General features: G+C 47.5%; 1 protein-coding gene across 3 annotated transcripts in view; it reads right to left on the reverse strand.

Annotated features, from left to right (window-relative positions):
* Positions 1-23,534, reverse strand: part of LOC106606141 (RNA-binding motif, single-stranded-interacting protein 3) — a 219,507-nt gene that overhangs the window by 156,192 nt on the left and 39,781 nt on the right. For 2 of the 3 annotated variants that reach the window (XM_045719370.1, XM_045719368.1), the window contains exon 2: positions 1,924-2,108. In XM_045719370.1, coding sequence (XP_045575326.1) covers positions 1,924-2,108 — 185 coding nt within the window. The remainder of the gene's footprint in view (positions 1-1,923; positions 2,109-23,534) is intronic. The other variant, XM_045719369.1, reaches the window with a different exon arrangement.

A 23,534-nucleotide genomic window follows, 5' to 3' on the forward strand; every position in this document is an offset into this window, starting at 1 on the left:
CATAGCTTTCACCTGGATTCACCTGGTCAGTCCAGTCAGTGTAGGTAGTACATAAAGTAATGACCTGTTATATCCAGATCATAGCTTTCACCTGGATTCACCTGGTCAGTCCAGTCAGTGTAGGTAGTACATAAAGTAATGACCTGTTATATCCAGATCATAGCTTTCACCTGGATTCACCTGGTCAGTCCAGTCAGTGTAGGTAGTACATAAAGTAATGACCTGTTATATCCAGATCATAGCTTTCACCTGGATTCACCTGGTCAGTCCAGTCAGTGTAGGTAGTACATAAAGTAATGACCTGTTATATCCAGATCATAGCTTTCACCTGGATTCACCTGGTCAGTCCAGTCAGTGTAGGTAGTACATAAAGTAATGACCTGTTATATCCAGATCATAGCTTTCACCTGGATTCACCTGGTCAGTCCAGTCAGTGTAGGTAGTACATAAAGTAATGACCTGTTATATCCAGATCATAGCTTTCACCTGGATTCACCTGGTCAGTCCAGTCAGTGTAGGTAGTACATAAAGTAATGACCTGTTATATCCAGATCATAGCTTTCACCTGGATTCACCTGGTCAGTCCAGTCAGTGTAGGTAGTACATAAAGTAATGACCTGTTATATCCAGATCATAGCTTTCACCTGGATTCACCTGGTCAGTCCAGTCAGTGTAGGTAGTACATAAAGTAATGACCTGTTATATCCAGATCATAGCTTTCACCTGGATTCACCTGGTCGGTCCAGTCAGTGTAGGTAGTACATAAAGTAATGACCTGTTATATCCAGATCATAGCTTTCACCTGGATTCACCTGGTCGGTCCAGTCAGTGTAGGTAGTACATAAAGTAATGACCTGTTATATCCAGATCATAGCTTTCACCTGGATTCACCTGGTCAGTCCAGTCAGTGTAGGTAGTACATAAAGTAATGACCTGTTATATCCAGATCATAGCTTTCACCTGGATTCACCTGGTCAGTCCAGTCAGTGTAGGTAGTACATAAAGTAATGACCTGTTATATCCAGATCATAGCTTTCACCTGGATTCACCTGGTCAGTCCAGTCAGTGTAGGTAGTACATAAAGTAATGACCTGTTATATCCAGATCATAGCTTTCACCTGGATTCACCTGGTCAGTCCAGTCAGTGTAGGTAGTACATAAAGTAATGACCTGTTATATCCAGATCATAGCTTTCACCTGGATTCACCTGGTCAGTCCAGTCAGTGTAGGTAGTACATAAAGTAATGACCTGTTATATCCAGATCATAGCTTTCACCTGGATTCACCTGGTCAGTCCAGTCAGTGTAGGTAGTACATAAAGTAATGACCTGTTATATCCAGATCATAGCTTTCACCTGGATTCACCTGGTCAGTCCAGTCAGTGTAGGTAGTACATAAAGTAATGACCTGTTATATCCAGATCATAGCTTTCACCTGGATTCACCTGGTCGGTCCAGTCAGTGTAGGTAGTACATAAAGTAATGACCTGTTATATCCAGATCATAGCTTTCACCTGGATTCACCTGGTCAGTCCAGTCAGTGTAGGTAGTACATAAAGTAATGACCTGTTATATCCAGATCATAGCTTTAACCTGGATTCACCTGGTCAGTCCAGTCAGTGTAGGTAGTACATAAAGTAATGACCTGTTATATCCAGATCATAGCTTTCACCTGGATTCACCTGGTCAGTCCAGTCAGTGTAGGTAGTACATAAAGTAATGACCTGTTATATCCAGATCATAGCTTTAACCTGGATTCACCTGGTCAGTCCAGTCAGTGTAGGTAGTACATAAAGTAATGACCTGTTATATCCAGATCATAGCTTTCACCTGGATTCACCTGGTCAGTCCAGTCAGTGTAGGTAGTACATAAAGTAATGACCTGTTATATCCAGATCACTAATAGAGAGATGTCTCCACTCACGGTTGACATAGTTTGATGAGGTCCTGGTCACTGGTCCCAGGGGGTAGTCCTCTGATGTACAGGTTAGTGTGACTGAGCTGCTCCATACTACAGCCTCCACCTCCTCCTCCTCCTCCTCCTCGGTGACCGTTGTTAGGGCTGGGACTGGGAGGGACCATGGTGGAAGGGGGAGGGGCATAGGACTGCTGAGAGAGAGATAGAGACAGAGGCAGAGAGGGAGAGAGAGAGAGAGAGAGAGAGAGAGAGAGAGAGAGAGATTACAACTACAGATCGAATCTGAATATTTAAACAATGTTGCAAATGTCGGAGAGGCAGACAGCAATGTTTACACAAATCTCCGCTGTTGAAAACTAAATGTTAGTCTTAAAGAAATGTGAGTTAATGTCTAGATGCTTTTTATAGTGGAGATCAAGTTTATAAATTGCCTGGCTGGGCTGATGAGACAGTGGATTGCAGCAGTCCAATGGAACAGAGTAAATAGGCATTTTAACGTCATAGATTTAGCCAGTGGTAACTTGTGGAATAGACACCATCTGGAATGCGCTTTTAACCAATCCGCATTCAGGATTAGACGCATCCGTTGTATAAATAAGGGGAATACAATTAAGATATTATGATATGCTATTGTTAGAACGCACTGTCTATCATTCATACACTGACTCCCTCTCAGAGACAGAGTGGATATACAGGGGGACCACTACACTGACTCCCTCTCAGAGACAGAGTGGATATACAGGGGGACCACTACACTGACTCCCTCTCAGAGACAGAGTGGTTATACAGGGGGACCACTACACTGACTCCCTCTCAGAGACAGAGTGGATATACAGGGGGACCACTACACTGACTCCCTCTCAGAGACAGAGTGGATATACAGGCAACAGACCAAACAGGCCCTAATAGGTAGGTAGGTAGGTAGGTAGGTAGGTGTGTGTGTGTGTGTGTGTGTGTGTGTGTGTGTGTGTGTGTGTGTGTGTGTGTGTGTGTGTGTGTGTGTGTGTGTGTGTGTGTGTGTGTGTGTGTGTGTGTGTGTGTGTGTGTGTGTGTGTGTGTGATAATGACTAGCTGTCACCACTCTGCAGAGAGGCTGAGCCAAGCCCTGATATTAATATATTACCTGTACTTCCAACAACCACACACACACACACACACACACACACACACACACACACACACACACACACACACACACACACACACACACACACACACACACACACACACACACACACCAGTGTGCCTGAGGCTGCGATGGTAGTACTATAACCGACTGGATTAAGTTCTCAGAAATACGACCCAGAACAGGAAGAGCAGAGACGGATCAGCATTCCATCCCTTCTAACAAATATGTTCTCAATGAAGTATGGAGGGATGACAGGGGAGGATATAGTATGGAGGGATGACAGGGGAGGATAGGGTATGGAGGGATGACAGGGGAGGATATAGTATGGAGGGATGACAGGGGAGGATATAGTATGGAGGGATGACAGGGGAGGATAGAGTATGGAGGGATGACAGGGGTGGATAGGGTATGGAGGGATGACAGGGGAGGATATAGTATGGAAGGATGACAGGGGAGGATATAGTATGGAGGAGTGACAGGGGAGGATATAGTATGGAGGGATGACAGGGGAGGATATAGTATGGAGGGGTGACAGGGGAGGATATAGTATCGAGGGATGACAGGGGAGGATATAGTATGGAGGGATGACAGGGGAGGATATAGTATGGAGGGGTGACAGGGGAGGATAGAGTATGGAGGGATAACAGGGGAGGATATAGTATGGAGGGATGACAGGGGAGGATAGAGTATGGAGGGGTAACAGGGGAGGATATAGTATGGAGGGATGACAGGGGAGGATAGAGTATGGAGGGGTGACAGGGGAGGATATAGTATGGAGGGGTGACAGGGGAGGATGAGGTATGGAGGGATGACAGGGGAGGATATAGTATGGAGGGATGACAGGGGAGGATATAGTATGGAGGGATGACAGGGGAGGATATAGTATGGAGGGGTGACAGGGGAGGATATAGTATGGAGGGATGACAGGGGAGGATAAAGTATGGAGGGATGACAGGGGAGGATATAGTATGGAGGGGATGACAGGGGAGAATATAGTATGGAGGGGTGACAGGGGAGGATATAGTATGGAGGGATGACAGGGGAGGATATAGTATGGAGGGATAACAGGGGAGGATATAGTATGGAGGGATGACAGGGGAGGATATAGTATGGAGGGATGACAGGGGAGGATATAGTATGGAGGGGTAACAGGGGAGGATAGGGTATGGAGGGATGACAGGGGAGGATATAGTATGGAGGGGTAACAGGGGAGGATATAGTATGGAGGGGTGACAGGGGAGGATAGAGTATGGAGGGGTGACAGGGGAGGATATAGTATGGAGGGGTAACAGGGGAGGATAGGGTATGGAGGGGTAACAGGGGAGGATAGGGTATGGAGGGGTAACAGGGGAGGATAGGGTATGGAGGGGTGACAGGGGAGGATAGAGTATGGAGGGATGACAGGGGAGGATATAGTATGGAGGGATGACAGGGGAGGATATAGTATGGAGGGGTAACAGGGGAGGATATAGTATGGAGGGATGACAGGGGAGGATATAGTATGTAGGGATGACAGGGGAGGATATAGTATGGAGGGGTAACAGGGGAGGATATAGTATGGAGGGGTGACAGGGGAGGATATAGTATGGAGGGGTGACAGGGGAGGATATAGTATGGAGGGGTGACAGGGGAGGATATAGTATGGAGGGGTAACAGGAGAGGATATAGTATGGAGGGATGACAGGGGAGGATATAGTATGGAGGGATGACAGGGGAGGATATAGTATGGAGGGGTGACATGGGAGGATATAGTATGGAGGGGTGACAGGGGAGGATATAGTATGGAGGGATGACAGGGGAGGATATAGTATGGAGGGATGACAGGGGAGGTTTTGGTATGGAGGGATGACAGGGGAGGATATAGTATGGAGGGGATGACAGGGGAGGATATAGTATGGAGGGGTGACAGGGGAGGATATAGTATGGAGGGATGACAGGGGAGGATATAGTATGGAGGGGAGGGTAGAGGAGGTGAAGAGAGGAGGGGAGGGTAGAGATGGGGGGAGAGAGGAGGGGAGGGTAGAGATGGGGGGAGAGAGGAGGGGAGGGTAGAGATGGGGGGAGAGAGGAGGGGAGGGTAGAGGAGGTGAAGAGAGGAGAGGAGGTAGAGATGGGGAGAGAGGAGGTGAAGGTAGAGATGGGGAGCCAGCTCTCTGTAATGATACAGTGTGTTGACAGACATGTTCTCCTCTCCAACAACACCTCACAGTTTCACCTGTTTGACTCCTCTCACAGTAATCTCATCGTCTGGACTATTCAGAGACAACACCCTACTGGGCCATCCTAGAAAGCAAGCCATTTCATCATGTCAGAATATCTGCCATTTAACGGGCGCTTTTATCCAAAGCCACTTACAGTCATGCATGTTTTGTATGTGTGGCCCAGCAGGAATTGAACCTACTATACTGGTGTAGCAACACCATGCTCTACCAACTGAGCCAACTGTCCCCCATCTCTACCCTCCCCTCCTGCTCTACCAACTGAGCCAACTGTCCCCCATCTCTACCCTCCCCTCCTGCTCTACCAACTGAGCCAACTGTCCCCCATCTCTACCCTCCCCTCCTGCTCTACCAACTGAGCCAACTGTCCCCCATCTCTACCCTCCCCTCCTGCTCTACCAACTGAGCCAACTGTCCCCCATCTCTACCCTCCCCTCCTGCTCTACCAACTGAGCCAACTGTCCCCCATCTCTACCCTCCCCTCCTGCTCTACCAACTGAGCCAACTGTCCCCCATCTCTACCCTCCCCTCCTGCTCTACCAACTGAGCCAACTGTCCCCCATCTCTACCCTCCCCTCCTGCTCTACCAACTGAGCCAACTGTCCCCCATCTCTACCCTCCCCTCCTGCTCTACCAACTGAGCCAACTGTCCCCCCATCTCTACCCTCCCCTCCTGCTCTACCAACTGAGCCACACAGGTCACCTGTTTGCAGACAGTCTCCTCCCCTCCTCCCCACCCTCCTCCTCACCCCTCCTCCCCTCCTCCCATCCTCCTCCCCTCCCCAACTCTCCTCCCTCCCCTCCTCCCCTCCTCTCCTCCCCAACACCTCCTCCCATCCCCACACTCACTCCTCCTCTCCTCCCCTCCTCCTCCTCCTTCCTCTCCTCCCTCCCCTTCTCCTCTCCTCCTCCCCTCACCTCCTCCTCACCCTACCATAACACTCTTTCAACATTTTCCAGCCAACTGTCCCCCATCTCTACCCTCCCCTCCTGCTCTACCAACTGAGCCACACAGGTCACCTGTTTGCAGACAGTCTCCTCCCCTCCTCCCCACCCTCCTCCTCACCCCTCCTCCCCTCCTCCCATCCTCCTCCCCTCCCCAACTCTCCTCCCTCCCCTCCTCCCCTCCTCTCCTCCCCAACACCTCCTCCCATCCCCACACTCCACTCCTCCTCTCCTCCCCTCCTCCTCCTCCCCTCCCTCCTCTCCTCTCCTCCCCTCCCCCTCCCCTCCTCCCCTCCCCTCCTCTCCTCCTCCCCTCACCTCCTCCTCACCCTACCATAACACTCTTTCAACATTTTCCAGCATCCACTTCGCTATGATTCCAAAGAGGTTAGGAAAGTACACAGTTGAAATTGGGGGAAACTGCAACAATGTGAAAGATGAGACAACAGCATCCACAACAATAACAGGATGCAAAGCTGCAGTCTATTCATGTTGAAGTTCTCTGTCTCTACCTTCTCCTCTCCTCTCATCTCCTCTCCTCTCCTCTCCTCTCCTCTCCTCTCCTCTCCTCTCCTCTCCTCTCCTCTCCTCTCCTCTCCTCTCCTCTCCTCTCCTCTCCTCTCCTCTCCTCTCCTGACACAGACAGACAGACAGACAGACAGACAGACAGACAGACAGACAGACAGACAGACAGACAGACAGACAGACAGACAGACAGACAGACAGACAGACAGACAGACAGACAGACAGGACAGACAGACAGACAGACAGACAGACAGACAGACAGACAGACAGACAGACAGACAGACAGACAGACAGACAGACAGACAGACAGACAGACAGACAGACAGACAGACAGACAGACAGACAGACAAACAGACAGACAAACAGACAGACAGACAGACAGACAGACAGACAGACAGACAGACAGACAGACAGACAGACAGACAGACAGACAGACAGACAGACCAGAGGACAGACAGACAGACAGACAGACAGACAGACAGACAGACAGACAGACAGACAGACAGACAGACAGACAGACAGACAGACAGACAGACAGACAGACAGACAGACAGACAGACAGACAGACAGACAGACAGACAGACAGACCTCATTTCCCTAAAGGCTTCTCCAGTTGCCAAACAATTAGTCCCTACTGGAGAGCCCTCCAAAATTGGTTTCAAATGACTGCTTCCCTTTAACGTTTCTGTCTCCCTCTCTTTCTCTCTCTCTCCCTTCCCATCATCCTCTCCCCTCCTCCCTCTCCCTCCCTCATCTCTCCCCTCCTCTCTCTCCCTTCACCTCTCCCTTCACCTCTCCCTCCTCTCTCTCCATTCTCCTCTCTCTCCTCTCTCTCCATTCACCTCTCCCTCCTCTCTCTCCATTCACCTCTCCCTTCACCTCTCCCCTCCTCTCCCTTCACCTCTCCCTCCTCTCTCCCTTCACCTCTCCCTTCACCTCCCCCCTCTCCCTTCACCTCTCCCCTCCTCTCCCTTCACCTCTCCCCTCCTCTCTCTCCCTTCACCTCTCCCCTCCTCTCTCTCCATTCACCTCTCCTTACTCCCTCCTCTCTCTCCCTTCACCTCTCCCCTCCTCTCTCCATTCACCTCTCCCTTCACCTCTCCCTCCTCTCTCTCCATTCACCTCTCCCTTCACCTCTCCCTTCACCTCTCCCTTCACCTCTCCATTCACCTCTCCCCTCACCTCTCCCCTCCTCTCCCTCACCTCTCCCCTCCTCCCTCTCCCTTCACCTCTCCCTTCACCTCCCCCTCTCCTCTCCCCTCTCCTCTCCCATCACCTCTCCCCTCCTCTCTCTCCCTGCACCTCTCCCCTCCTCTCTCTCTCCCTTCACCTCTCCCCTCCTCTCTCCATTCACCTCTCCCCTCACCTCTCCCTTCACCTCTCCCCTCCTCTCCATTCACCTCTCCCCTCACCTCTCCCCTCACCTCTCCCTTCATCTCTCCCCTCCTCTCCATTCACCTCTCCCCTCACCTCTCCCCTCACCTCTCCCTTCACCTCTCCCTTCCTTTCTTCCTCCCTCTCCCTTCACCTCTCCCCTCCTCTCTCTCCCTTCACCTCTCCCTAAATCTATCCCCTCCTCTCTCTCCCCTCCTCCCTCTCCTTCACCTCTTCCCTCCTCCCTCTCCTTCCATCTGTCTCTTTCTCTGATGGGGTGATGTGAGAGAGAGAGGGGAGAGGGATGAGAGAGAGATACTTTTTACCTTTCTTTAATGATACATCCTCATTTCATTTCATTAAAACCAAATTCCACCCTAAAGCACGCAGAGAACATCCCATCTGTTGTCCCTTGACCTTTGACCTTTGACCCCTACTTTTTAGCCAAATAGCCAACTTTGTCTGAGCAAACAGAAAATTTAACAACATACATTTGGCCTTTTCCTTATTAGAATAGCTGAACCCCATTATAAACATCCCGAACAGTAAGCTCCACCCCCAACCTCTCACACAGACATTCCAACAGAGACATTAACCTGGTGCACACAGACATTCCAACAGAGACATTAAACTGGTGCACACAGACATTCCAACAGAGACATTAACCTGGTGCACACAGACATTCCAACAGAGACATTAAACTGGTGCACACAGACATTCCAACAGAGACATTAACCTGGTGCACACAGACATTCCAACAGAGACATTAATGACATTAACCTGGTGCACACAGACATTCCAACAGAGACATTAATGACATTAACCTGGTGCACACAGACATTCCAACAGAGACATTAATGACATTAACCTGGTGCACACAGAAAACACATGAATCACAGTTTCTCTCATGACACAGAAAGGACACCCCTGCCCGACTCCCGGGTCGACCCGTACCAACCAGCTGTTAGTGGCCAGGGCTCCATGTAGAACCCTCCACTGGAGATCCCCTGACCTCTCTGGTACTGGGGGTTTGTAGAGGCCCCTCCATCTAAAACCCACCATACTCTCTGCCCCACATACCCCCTGCCACTGATGTGCCTTCACTCCTGTTAGGCTCCTAATGTTCCTCACCTTAACGCAGAGATTTTACTGGGCTTTACCTCCCGCCCCCTCAAACTCCCCCAGGCTCAGAGGGTTCAAATCTAACAAGTCCTCCAGGATCTCTCCAGCAGCCTAAGAGATGTTAGTCCTGTTTGTTGTGCCAAGACTTCCGAGGTTTTCCACCCCTCCTCTCCCAGCAGTCGCAGGTCACTGCCTCTGCAGGGTGGCCGACTGAACCCATCTCAAAAGGATGGCTGGGTTGTGGAAGATAGGCTCCTTCCACACCCACATCCCAGGCTCCACACCTCCTTCTCGTGTGGGCCTTAGCAGTTGTCAGGCCCTCAGCACCGCGGAGTAAAAATAAGACAGACGTGCTGTACTCAGCCTCATGAGGAACAGCTGCCGGTCCAACCCTAATCCGCCAGCTCTCCTCAGCAGCGCGCATGCTGGTTCCCTCCAGCCGACATCAGTATGGTACAGCAGTCTCTGCACCACCTTTAGTCGGAATACAGCCACCCTGCTCTCCAGTTCCACCAGGCCTTGTCCTCCTTAGTGGACGGACATGTACAACCCTGCTGCCCTCAGCCAGTGATGGCCTGACCAGAAAAAAATCCACCAGCTTGCGTTGTAGGTCTTGGCCCACATAAAAGAGCTTTGCTCTTGCCTCAGTTCACCTTAGCGGACGAAGCTCCCTCGTACACCTTCAGACTAGTCTTTAGTTGTCTGCATATCCTGCCCATCCCAGAAATGTTGTCTGCATACACCGACACAGCTATACATGTCAACACACTCATGCCTGTCCAGCACACTCCCTGCAGTCTCCTGCGTAGCAGGTCCAGAAAAGGCTGAATGGCTAGTGTATATAATCTTTCTAACAGAGGGCATCCTTGTCTAATGCTCCGCCTCACCCAGAATGGACTACTGAGCCCCCCTCTCACCTTGACCATACACAACGCCCCAGCATACAACAGCTTCACACAGGCCAAAATCCTTTCTCCAAACACAAACACAAACATCACATTAAACAGATACTCATGGTCCACTCTATCAAAAGCCTTGTCTTAGTCTATAGAGACCAGTCCAAAGTTCACATTCCAACAAAGTTCACATTCCAACAAAGTTCGACAAGTCCAACATGTTCCTGATTAAGAACAAGTTGTCCGTGTTTCAGTGTCCCGGTACACAATATGTCTGGTCCTTGTGTACTATAGAGTCCAGAGGCCTACATTGCCTTGCCCCACCAGCTCTACCCCCACATCACTAATGCTAAGCTCGTAGTTCCCCCAATACTGTCCTAGCCTCTGAGGATGAGAGAGATGTATACTGTTGACAGAAAAGACGACTTTACCCACATCGCACCATTGACTCAGAGACTCATACTCCTCCCTTCGCTGCCCCCACCTTTTCCCAAAAAGTCTGGAAACCTGAGCAAAAAGTGGCATCCTGTAAGAGCTTTACATTAAACTTCTAATAGGATGCCTGTCCGAGGCCCTGGTGAAATAGACAGCCGAGCCATGGTTATGTGATGATCCGAAAAACCCCACCGGGAGAATGGTAGTGCCCAACAGCCTATTGCTCTGATTCCTGGACGTGTAAAACCGATCAAGTCAGGCTGCGCTCACCCTAGCTCCAAAGACCTTCACCCATGTGTTGGGATGTCTATTTCTCCAAACATCCACTAGGTCAAACTGATTAATGATGTCCCTTAACACCCCCACTGAGCCTGAACGAGGCTCCTCCACATGTCTGAATTTCGTAAAATCCATCGTACAGTTCTAGTCCTCGCCGACCACCAGCGTCTCCTCAGGCGCTACCTGTGAGAGTTCCTGTCTAAGACACCCAAACAGACACCTCCTCTCTCTCCCTGTGTTAGGAACATACACATTTATAAAGACAAAACCCCTTTTATTAATTTCTGCTTTTACTACAAGCAGTCTACCCTACACACCTCCTTTGAGGAGCACATTTTTTACAGCCAGACCCGGTACAAAAAAGGAAAGCCTCCCCTGCACTAACATTTGTTCCATGACTCAACACACTTGCCCCTTTCCTCCAGAGCCCCCAATCAACTTTATTCACCACATCACTATGCATCTCCTGCAGAAACAACATCTGTAATTTCTTTTTGTTTTACGTATTCACCCAACAGACTCTTCTTTCCCGCATCTCTGGCGCCATTTATATTAAGCGAGCCTACCCGTAGAGTCTCCATAAGAAGTGGGAGAAAAGCCAGCAAAGAAAGAGACCAAAAGCAAAGCTCAAAAAGCCCCAGTGCCAGAAAAAAATGTTTTCATGTAAACAGCGTCTGAAAATAGACCCTTACACACTGTTGTGACTCACTTCCTCAACCTAAAACACTTCCTGGGTGAGAGGACACCGTGCCCCTAATTTTCAATAGAGTGTTGTACTGATCTTACAAACTTTCCACGGATTGCAAAAAAAAAAAGCTTAAAGATTAGGAACCTTGACAGTTCCCTCACCGTGTGCTTTGACCCCTCTGCCTGGCTGGCTGTCAGCTCTGGACCCATTGAATAGGAGTCTGAAAAGATAGCCTCCTTATCATCCTCTTCCTCAGAAACACCTTGATCCTCCCATCCTGATCACCTACCTTTTCTTTCTAGTCGGGGCCTCCCCCCCAGCACCAGGCAAAGGTTCCTCTCCCCTCCCACCTCCTTTCTTCTCCCCCTTTTTCCTCTTCCGCATGACACCCTATTCCACCACCCCTAGTCGCTTACCCTTCCCCACTATACTCTCCTCATCCACTAGCATAACCTGACTAGACCCAGCCTCATCTACACCATGATCTATAACCTGACTAGACCCAGCCTCATCTACACCATGATCTATAACCTGACTAGACCCAGCCTCCTCTACACCACCATCTATAACCTGACTAGACCCAGACTCATCTACACCCCCATCTATAACCTGACTAGACCCAGCCTCATCTACACCACCATCTATAACCTGACTAGACCCAGACTCATCTACACCACCATCTATAACCTGACTAGACCCAGCCTCATCTACACCACCATCTATAACCTGACTAGACCCAGCCTCATCTACACCACCATCTATAACCTGACTAGACCCAGCCTCATCTACACCATCTATAACCTGACTAGGCCCAGCCTCATCTACACCACCACCATCTATAACCTGACTAGACCCAGCCTCATCTACACCACCACCATCTATAACCTGACTAGACCCAGCCTCATCTACACCACCATCTATAGCCTGACTAGACCCAGCCTCATCTACACCCCCATCTATAACCTGACTAGACCCAGCCTCATCTACACCACCATCTATAACCTGACTAGACCCAGCCTAATCTACACCACCATCTATAACCTGACTAGACCCAGCCTCATCTACACCACCATCTATAACCTGACTAGACCCAGCCTCATCTACACCACCACCATCTATAACCTGACTAGACCCAGCCTCATCTACACCACCATCTATAACCTGACTAGACCCAGCCTCATCTACACCACCATCCATAGCATGACTAGACCCAGCCTCATCTACACCACCATCTATAGCCTGACTAGACCCAGCCTCATCTACACCCCCATCTATAACCTGACTAGACCCAGCCTCATCTACACCACCATCTATAACCTGACTAGACCCAGCCTAATCTACACCACCATCTATAACCTGACTAGACCCAGCCTCATCTACACCACCATCTATAACCTGACTAGACCCAGCCTCATCTACACCACCACCATCTATAACCTGACTAGACCCAGCCTCATCTACACCACCCCCATCTATAACCTGACTAGACCCAGCCTCATCTACACCATCTATAGCCTGACTAGACCAGCCTCATCTACACCACCATCTATAGCCTGACTAGACCCAGCCTCATCTACACCACCACCATCTATAACATGACTAGACCCAGCCTCATCTACACCACCATCTATAACCTGACTAGACCCAGCCTCATCTACACCACCATCTATAACCTGACTAGACCCAGCCTCATCTACACCACCACCATCTATAACCTGACTAGACCCAGCCTCATCTACACCCCCATCTATAACCTGACTAGACCCAGCCTCATCTACACCACCACCATCTATAACCTGACTAGACCAGCCTCATCTACACCATCTATCACCTGACTAGACCCAGCCTCATCTACACCACCATCTATAACCTGACTAGACCCAGCCTCATCTACACCACCATCTATAACCTGACTAGACCAGCCTCATCTACACCACCATCTATAACATGACTAGACCCAGCCTCATCTACACCACCATCTATAACCTGACTAGACCCAGCCTCATCTACACCACCATCTATAGCCTGACTAGACCCAGCCTCATCTACACCACCATCTATAACCTGACTAGACCCAGCCTCATCTACACCACCATCTATAACCTGACTAGACCAGCGTCATCTACACCACCATCTATAACATGACTAGACCCAGCCTCAGCTACACCACCATCTATAACCTGACTAGACCCAGCCTCATCTACACCACCATCTATAACCTGACTAGACCCAGCCTCATCTACACCACCATCTATAACCTGACTAGACCCAGCCTCATCTACACAACCATCTATACCCAGCCTCATCTACACCATCATCTATAACCTGACTAGACCCAGTCTCATCTACACCACCATCTATAACCTGACTAGGCCCAGCCTCATCTACACCACCATCTATAACCTGACTAGGCCCAGCCTCATCTACACCCCTGCACATTGACCTCAATTTCCCCTCTGCTGCTTGTTCCCTCACCTTGTCTATGGCCTTTATGTGGACATGCAAAGCTCTTATGCCCCAAATCCCCACACTCAAAACACCTTAGAGTATCTGTGCTGGCAATCCCTGCGTAGAGCCCCTCCCCATGCCTCACTTTAAAATGCACATTTAACTGTTGCTCATTGTTGTTCAGGAACATGAACACTTGCCTCCAGAACAAAACAACATGCTTAACGTTTATCTGCCTGAAAACCTGCTGACAGTACACAGAAACTGCTAGCAAACTTACCAAAACGACTCGGCTCTTTCCCGGATTTTGATCATCCGCAATAAACAGAAGTAGATTCACAACTACCACCCTAGTCTAAGGAGTCGAAGAGGAGAAACCGGCACCAACACATCTCTTACAAATATTCCACTAGCAATCAGCCTGCCCACTAAATGTTCTCTCTTCATGAATACAACCACAGCTTTGTTCATTCTGGAAGCAGAATGTATGAATTCAGCTCCCACCTTTTCACCGACCGTGAGCAGAACCTCCTCCACCTTAACTCCATTCTCAGGAATACACCTGAATCCATGCCGTAACGACAGCGTCTCCTCCGTGCTAGGCTGCAAAGCCATCGTGCACACCACACCGTTCAAACCCCAGGAAACTAAAACTCCTTCATCTTCCTCCCTAACTTTGAACAAAAACAGTGGGTACCGCTAAACTAGCAGTGCAATAAATCTCCACCGTAGAAACACAAAAATTGAAAGAAAAGACCAAGGAAAGAATCAAGAATCAAGAAAATAAGTAAGGACAGAGGCCTCCACACAGCCTCTCAACTACAAACACTCCCAGCATGCATTGAGAGAGAGAGAAAGAATGAGCGAGAGAGAGAGAGAGAGAGAGAGAGAGAGAGAGAGAGAGAGAGAGAGAGAGAACTGTTCTGGACTAGTCCACAGCTTCCTGAAGAAAGGAAATAATTGAGTCTATTTTAGGATCAGAGCTGCAATCCTTTCCTTTCTCTCAGAGGAACAGTTGAGGAAGAGACTGAGGAAGGGACTGAGGAAGGGACTGAGGAAGAGACTGAGGAAGAGACTGAGGAAGGGACTGAGGAAGGGACTGAGGAAGGGACTGAGGAAGGGACTGAGGAAGAGACTGAGGAAGGGACTGAGGAAGGGACCGAGGAAGGGACTGAGGAAGGGACTGAGGAAGGGACTGAGGAAGAGACTGAGGAAGGGACTGAGGAAGGGACTGAGGAAGAGACTGAGGAAGAGACTGAAGAAGAGACTGAAGAAGAGACTGAAGAAGGGACTGAGGAAGGGACCGAGGAAGGGACCGAGGAAGGGACCGAGGAAGGGACCGAGGAAGGGACAGAGGAACACACACACACATCTCATCATACACACACATTATTCATCTGTTATGAATCCATGGACGCATTCAGAAATACTTCAGCAGAAAGAGTCTGCTGGACCAACACGTCACACCTTCATTAACCAATAGAGAAAGAGCAGGAGAATCTCCTGATACCTATAGTCACTCCCACTAAGGCCAGCGTTGAATCGTTGATGTACCAGGTTTATATATGGTCACTCCCACTAAGGCCAGCGTTGAATCGTTGATGTACCAGGTTTATATATGGCCACTCCCACTAAGGCCAGCGTTGAATCGTTGATGTACCAGGTTTATATATGGTCACTCCCACTAAGGCCAGCGTTGAATCGTTGATGTACCAGGTTTATATATGGTCACTCCCACTAAGGCCAGCGTTGAATCGTTGATGTACCAGGTTTATATATGGTCACTCCCACTAAGGCCAGCGTTGAATCGTTGATGTTCCAGCCATATGTGTGCAACAACCTGGGTAAGAGGTTATCAATCAACCAAACATAGAATTCATCAATCAATATGACTGGAGATTATTCCAGAGCAGGGATTTACTGACAGGATTCAAACAAGAACTATTAGACAAACTGATAGTGCTTCTATAACGTTTAGTCTGTCAATACCACAGACATCCTGTTAAAACTCCCAGCTGTATGCTCACCCTCCGCTTATTACAAACCAGCTCTTAGCTTCTTGCCTGTTGGAATTTTCTCTCTGTCATTTAAGAAATTTAATGTCTCTCTCTATCTCTATGTATGTATGTCTCTCTCTCCCTACTTATTCTTAAAGTCACTAAAAGGCATACTTAGAGAGGACCACACAAGCAAACATAGGACTGCACACACACACACACACACACACACACACACACACACACACACACACACACACACACACACACACACACACACACACACACACACACACACACACACACACACACACACACACACACACACACACACGTCACCTGTCCTCTCTCTCTCTCTTCTCTCTTCTCTCTAGCAGGAAGCTGCGTCGTCACCTGGGTTTAGTTAAAGAGGAACATTATGTTCCTGAAGCCTGGCTGTCTGTCCCCACCGTGCTCCACCTCATTAACATGTACCCCTCTGATGCTGTCAACGACAACACAACAACCCTCTGATGCTGTCATCGACACCACAACAACCCTCTGATGCTGTCATCGACACCACAACAACAACCCTCTGATGCTGTCAAGACAACCCTCTGATGCTGTCAACAACAACAACCCTCTGATGCTGTCATCGACACCACAACAACCCTCTGATGCTGTCATCGACACCACAACAACAACCCTCTGATGCTGTCAACGACAACAACCCTCTGATGCTGTCAACAACAACAACCCTCTGATGCTGTCAACAACAACAACCCTCTGATGCCGTCAACAACAACAACCCTCTAATTCTGTCAACAACAACACTCCAAATAGAATTTTGAATGGGATTGAATTGTGTCCCAACAAAGTTCGCTGTACAAGACTGTGTGTGTGTGTGTGTGTGTGTGTGTGTGTGTGTGTGTGTGTGTGTGTGTGTGTGTGTGTGTGTGTGTGTGTGTGTGTGTGTGTGTGTGTGTCTCTTTTTTCAGTAGTTGAAATGATTTTCACTGAGCTAGTAGGTTACCCTCCTCTGTCTTTCCTTACCTATTACACATACACACACACACACAAAAACACACAAAAACACACACACACACACACAAAAGTATCCAGTCTCATTCTTCCTTCTTATATTTCTGACCTCTGGCTTCTCAGTCTGAAAACATGAATATTGAACAGTAGCAGCTTCACACAAAGTCTCTTTATTATGGATATTTATGCAAATCACACATTAGTATATTCAATAAGTAGTTTTTTCTCCTCCACTCTGCCCTGAATCAAAGTTGAACAGCAGACAGAGAGAGTTCATACAGGGTACTACAGAGAGAGAGAGAGAGAGAGAGAGAGAGAGAGAGACGGAGAGAGACAGAGCCAGAGAGAGCCAGAGAGAGCCAGAGAGAGCCAGAGAGAGACAGACAGACAGACAGACAGACAGACAGACAGACAGACAGACAGACAGACAGACAGACAGACAGACAGACAGACAGACAGACAGACAGACAGACAGACAGACAGACAGACAGACAGACAGACAGACAGACAGACAGACAGAGAGAGACATAGAGACATAGAGACAGAGAGAGACAGACAGAGAGACAGAGAGAGAGAGACAGAGAAACAGAGAGCCAGAGAGCCAGAGAGATAGAGAGCCAGAGAGACAGACAGAGAGACAGACAGAGAGACAGAGCGAGACAGAGAGCCAGAGAGACAGAGAGACAGACAGAGAGATAGAGAGCCAGAGAGACAGACAGAGAGACAGAGAGACAGAGAGAGACAGAGAGACAGAGAGATAGAGAGCCAGAGAGACAGACAGAGAGCCAGAGAGACAGACAGAGAGCCAGAGAGACAGACAGAGAGCCAGAGAGACAGACAGAGAGATAGAGAGCCAGAGAGATAGAGAGAGAGATAGAGACAGAGAGATAGACAGAGAGATAGAGCCAGAGAGATAGAGAGCCAGAGAGATAGAGAGCGAGAGAGAGAGAGAGAGAGAGAGAGAGAGAGAGAGAGAGAGAGAGAGAGACAGAGAGAGAGAGAGACAGAGAGACAGACAGCCAGAGAGACAGAGAGACAGAGAAAGACAGAGAGCCAGAGAGATAGACAGAGAGATAGAGAGCCAGAGAGATAGAGAGAGAGCCAGAGAGAGAGAGAGATAGAGCCAGAGAGATAGACAGAGAGATAGAGAGCCAGAGAGATAGACAGAGAGATAGAGAGCCAGAGAGTGATTATAGTTTAAAACTTCATTTCTCAGTAAATTTCCCCAAAGTTTGTGCTGAAAGAAGTGAAATATTTATATTAAACAAACCAACTAAAGCGAGTTCATTTTAAGGGTATATCCCAAATAGAACTCTATTAGTTCACTATATAGGGAATAGGGTGCCATTTGGGATTTACGCTCCCCTCTGGCTCATTAACATATGAACGGAGCGAGGCAGCTGAGGAAATCCTCAGCGATCCCTTTTTTAATCCAGGAATGACTTTTTAACTGTATTGTTGAATTAAACAGTCAGATTGTTCCAAAATGACAAGAGCAGAAAAGGTTCTGACCAGAGAATTCAAAAAGAGATTCTATAGAATGTAAAATGTCCTCAGAGTATTCTACTGTTTCCCCAGCAACAATGGGGACGGGAGACATTATGAGGTGGGATATCTGGCTTACTAATAACTGGGTAGATTATGTGTGGACCCTAGGTAGGGTCCCATTCCTCCTGACAGAGCTGGTGTAACTGAGTCAGGTTTGTAGGCCTCCTTTCTCGCACACGATTTTTCAGTTCTGCCCACAAATTTTCTGTAGGATTGAGGTCAGGGCTTGTGATGGCCACTCCAATACCTTGACTTTGTTGTCCTTAAGCCATTTTGCCACAACTTTGGAAGTATGCTTGGGGTCATCGTCCATTTGGAAGACCCATTTGCGACCAAGCTTTAACTCCCTGACTGATGTCTTGAATGTTGCTTCAATATATCCACATCACTTTCCTGCATCATGATGCCATCTATTTTGTGATGTGCACCAGTCCCTCCTGCAGCAAAGCACCTCACAACATGATGCTGCCACCCCCGTGCTTCACGGTTGGGATGGTGTTCTTCGGCTTGCAAGCGTCCCCCTTTTTCCTCCAAACATAACGATGGTCATTATGGCCAAACAGTTATATTTTTGTTTCATCAGACCAGAGGACATTTCTCCAAAAAGTACGATCTTTGTCCCCATGTGCAGTTGCAAACCGTAGTCTGGCTTTTTTATGGCGGTTTTGGAGCAGTGGCTTCTTCCTTGCTGAGCGGCCTTTCAGGTTATGTCGATATAGGACTCGTTCTGCTGTGGATATAGATACTTTTGTACCCGTTTCCTCCAGCATCTTCACAAGGTCCTTTGCTGTTGTTCTGGGATTGATTTGCACTTTTCGCATCAAAGTACGTTCATCTCTAGAAGGTAGAGATGAACAATCATACCCCTTCCTGAGCGGTATGATTGCTGCGTAGTCCCATGGTGTTTATACTTGCCTACTATTGTTTGTACAGATGAGCGTGGTACCTTCAGGAGTTTGGAAATTGCTCCCAAGGATGAACCAGACTTGTGGAGGTCTACAATTTTTTTTCTGAAGTCTTGGCTGATTTCTTTAGATTTTCCCATGATGTCAAGCAAAGAGGCACTGAGTATGAAGGTAGGCCTTGAAATACATCCACAGGTACACCTCCAATTGACTCAACTGATGTCAATTAGCCTATCAGAAGCTTCTAAAGCCATGACATCATTTTCTGGAATTTTCCAAGCTGTTTAAAGGCACAGTCAACTTAGTGTATGTAAACTTCTGACCCACTGGAATTGTGATATAGTGAATTATAAGTGAAATAATCTCTCTGTAAACAATTGTTGGAAAAATTACTTGTGTCATGCACAACTAACAAACTTGCCGAAACTATAGTTTGTTAACAAGACATTTGTGGAGTGGTTGAAAAACAAGTTATAATGACTCCAACCTAAGTGTATGTAAACTTCCGACTTCAACTGGATTGTACAGGGAGGATTTGTCTATAGTCTTTCTGCATGTTATCTAGCATGTCTGGTTGTAACATGTCTGGTTGTAGTATGGCTGGTTGTAGTATGGCTGGACTGTAACATGTCTGGTTGTAGTATGGCTGGACTGTAACATGGCTGGTTGTAGTATGGCTGGTTGTAGTATGGCTGGACTGTAACATGGCTGGTTGTAGTATGGCTGGACTGTAACATGTCTGGTTGTAGTATGGCTGGTTGTAGTATGGCTGGTTGTAGTATGGCTGGTTGTAGTATGGCTGGTTGAAGTATGGCTGGTTGTAGTATGGCTGGTTGTAGTATGGCCGGTTGTAACATGTCTGGTTGTAGTATGGCTCGACTGTAACATGTCTGGACTGTAACATGTCTGGTTGTAGTATGGCTGGTTGTAGTATGGCTGGTTGTAACATGTCTGGTTGTAGTATGGCTGGACTGTAACATGTCTGGACTGTAACATGTCTGGTTGTAGTATGGCTGGACTGTGACATGTCTGGTTGTAACATGGCTGGTTGAAGTATGGCTGGACTGCAACATGTCTGGTTGTAACATGGCTGGTTGAAGTATGGCTGGTTGTAACATGGCTGGTTGTAGTATGGCTGGTTGTGACATGGCTGGTTGTAGTATGGCTGGACTGTAACATGGCTGGTTGTAACATGGCTGGTTGAAACATGGCTGGTTGTAACATGGCTGGTTGTTGTATAGCTGGACTGTAACATGGCTGGTTGTAACATGGCTGGTTGTAACATGGCTGGTTGTGACATGACTGGTTGAAGTATGGCTGGTTGTAACATGGCTGGTTGTGGTATGGCTGGACTGTAACATGGCTGGTTGTAGTATGGCTGGTTGTAGTATGGCTGGACTGTAACATGTCTGGTTGTAGTATGGCTGGTTGTAACATGGCTGGCTGTAACATGGCTGGTTGTAGTATGGCTGGTTGTGACATGGCTGGTTGTAACATGGCTGGTTGTAACATGGCTGGTTGTAGTATGGCTGGTTGTAGTATGGCTGGACTGTAACATGTCTGGTTGTAGTATGGCTGGTTGTAACACGGCTGGCTGTAACATGGCGGGTTGTAGTATGGCTGGTTGTAGTATGGCTGGTTGTAGTATGGCTGGACTGTAACATGGCTGGTTGTAGTATGGCTGGTTGTAGTATGGCTGGTTGTAGTATGGCTGGTTGTAGTATGGCTGGTTGTAGTATGGCTGGTTGTAACATGTCTGGCTGTAGTATGGCTGGACTGTAACATGTCTGGTTATAGTATGGCTGGGTTGTAAATGGCCCAGGAAGGAAGATGCCTGCTCTCTCCTTCTCAACAGCATTTCGTGATGCTTTTAATGTCTCTCCCTCTGTTCTGTGTGCTTTAACTACATGCCTACATCACAATCAGTTAGAATAACTACACAGCTCTAATGCAGCAGTATATCTATCTATCTATCTATCTATCTATCTATCTATCTATCTATCTATCTATCTATCTATCTATCTATCTATCTATCTATCTATCTATCTATCTATCTCTCTATCTATCTATCTATCTATCTATCTATCTATCTATCTATCTATCTATCTATCTATCTATCTATCTATCTCTATCCCTATCTCTATATCTATATCTATCTCTATATCTATCTCCTTCCTTCCTTCCTTCCTTCCTTCCTTCCTTCCTTCCTTCCTTCCTTCCTTCCTTCCTTCCTTCCTTCCTTCCTTCCTTCCTTCCTTCCTTCCTTCCTTCCTTCCTTCCTTCCTTCCTTCCATAATGACTGAAGGTAAACATGTAATCACAATCAGCAGGTTAACTCTATAAAGTGGTATCTCAACAGAGAGCACAAAGTAACTAAAGTCCTTATTTCAGTCAGACTACAAATAACCAGATCTAACAGCAGGATCAGGGTTCAAACTATCAGGTCTTCAATTAGAAACTGTAATATGATATACAGGAAAATGATAATAAAACTAACTGTGCCCTGCCAGAGAATAACTGATGTCCAATGTCTGTCTGAAAAATCATTGATCAAAAGCAATAAAACATCCTCACGTCGTGCTGGCAACAAAAACAACGATCGCTTCATACAAATTCACCATTCAGAATCCAGCCATCCATCTTATAACACGGGACACAGTTCTATCATTAAACTAAAGATAACCGTAACACAGACGTATTACCTGCTTCCATTGATTTAAATGGTCATATGAACAAACGCTGAAGGTTAAAACGATCCAATTCCCAGTAACTTGCTTTTATTATTGAATAGAGGGGAGAAGGCAAGGCGTGTAGAGCAACACTTTCTATACCTGAGGCGCCAGTATCCCTGCAATGACTATTCCCTTCCCCATAAAGGACAATAATACATCTAAACCTGAGGGTCAGAATATTAACCTGAGGGTCAGTATGTTAACCTGAGGGTCAGTATGTTAACCTGAGGGTCAGTATATTAACCTGAGGGTCAGTATATTAACCTGAGGGTCAGTATATAAACCTGAGGGTCAGTATATTAACCTGAGGGTCAGTATATTAACCTGAGGGTCAGTATATTAACCTGAGGGTCAGTATATTAACCTGAGGGTCAGTATCTAAACCTGAGGGTCAGTATCTAAACCTGAGGGTCAGTATGTTAACCTGAGGGTCAGTATGTAAACCTGAGGGTCAGTATGTAAACCTGAGGGTCAGTATCTAAACCTGAGGGTCAGTATGTTAACCTGAGGGTCAGTATGTTAACCTGAGGGTCAGTATATTAACCTGAGGGTCAGTATATTAACCTGAGGGTCAGTATATAAACCTGAGGGTCAGTATATTAACCTGAGGGTCAGTATATTAACCTGAGGGTCAGTATATTAACCTGAGGGTCAGTATATTAACCTGAGGGTCAGTATCTAAACCTGAGGGTCAGTATGTTAACCTGAGGGTCAGTATGTTAACCTGAGGGTCAGTATGTTAACCTGAGGGTCAGTATGTTAACCTGAGGGTCAGTATATTAACCTGAGGGTCAGTATCTAAACCTGAGGGTCAGTATGTTAACCTGAGGGTCAGTATATTAACCTGAGGGTCAGTATGTTAACCTGAGGGTCAGTATGTTAACCTGAGGGTCAGTATGTTAACCTGAGGGTCAGTATATTAACCTGAGGGTCAGTATATTAACCTGAGGGTCAGTATGTTAACCTGATGGTCAGTATATTAACCTGAGGGTCAGTATATTAACCTGAGGGTCAGTATATAAACCTGAGGGTCAGTATGTTAACCTGAGGGTCAGTATATTAACCTGAGGGTCAGTATCTAAACCTGAGGGTCAGTATATTAACCTGAGGGTCAGTATATTAACCTGAGGGTCAGTATATTAACCTGAGGGTCAGTATATTAACCTGAGGGTCAGTATCTAAACCTGAGGGTCGGTATATTAACCTGAGGGTCAGTATATTAACCTGAGGGTCAGTATATTAACCTGAGGGTCAGTATATTAACCTGAGGGTCAGTATATTAACCTGAGGGTCAGTATGTTAACCTGAGGGTCAGTATATTAACCTGAGGGTCAGTATATTAACCTGAGGGTCAG

Source organism: Salmo salar, chromosome ssa05 (assembly GCF_905237065.1).
Source record: "Salmo salar chromosome ssa05, Ssal_v3.1, whole genome shotgun sequence".
NCBI lineage: Eukaryota > Metazoa > Chordata > Actinopteri > Salmoniformes > Salmonidae > Salmo > Salmo salar.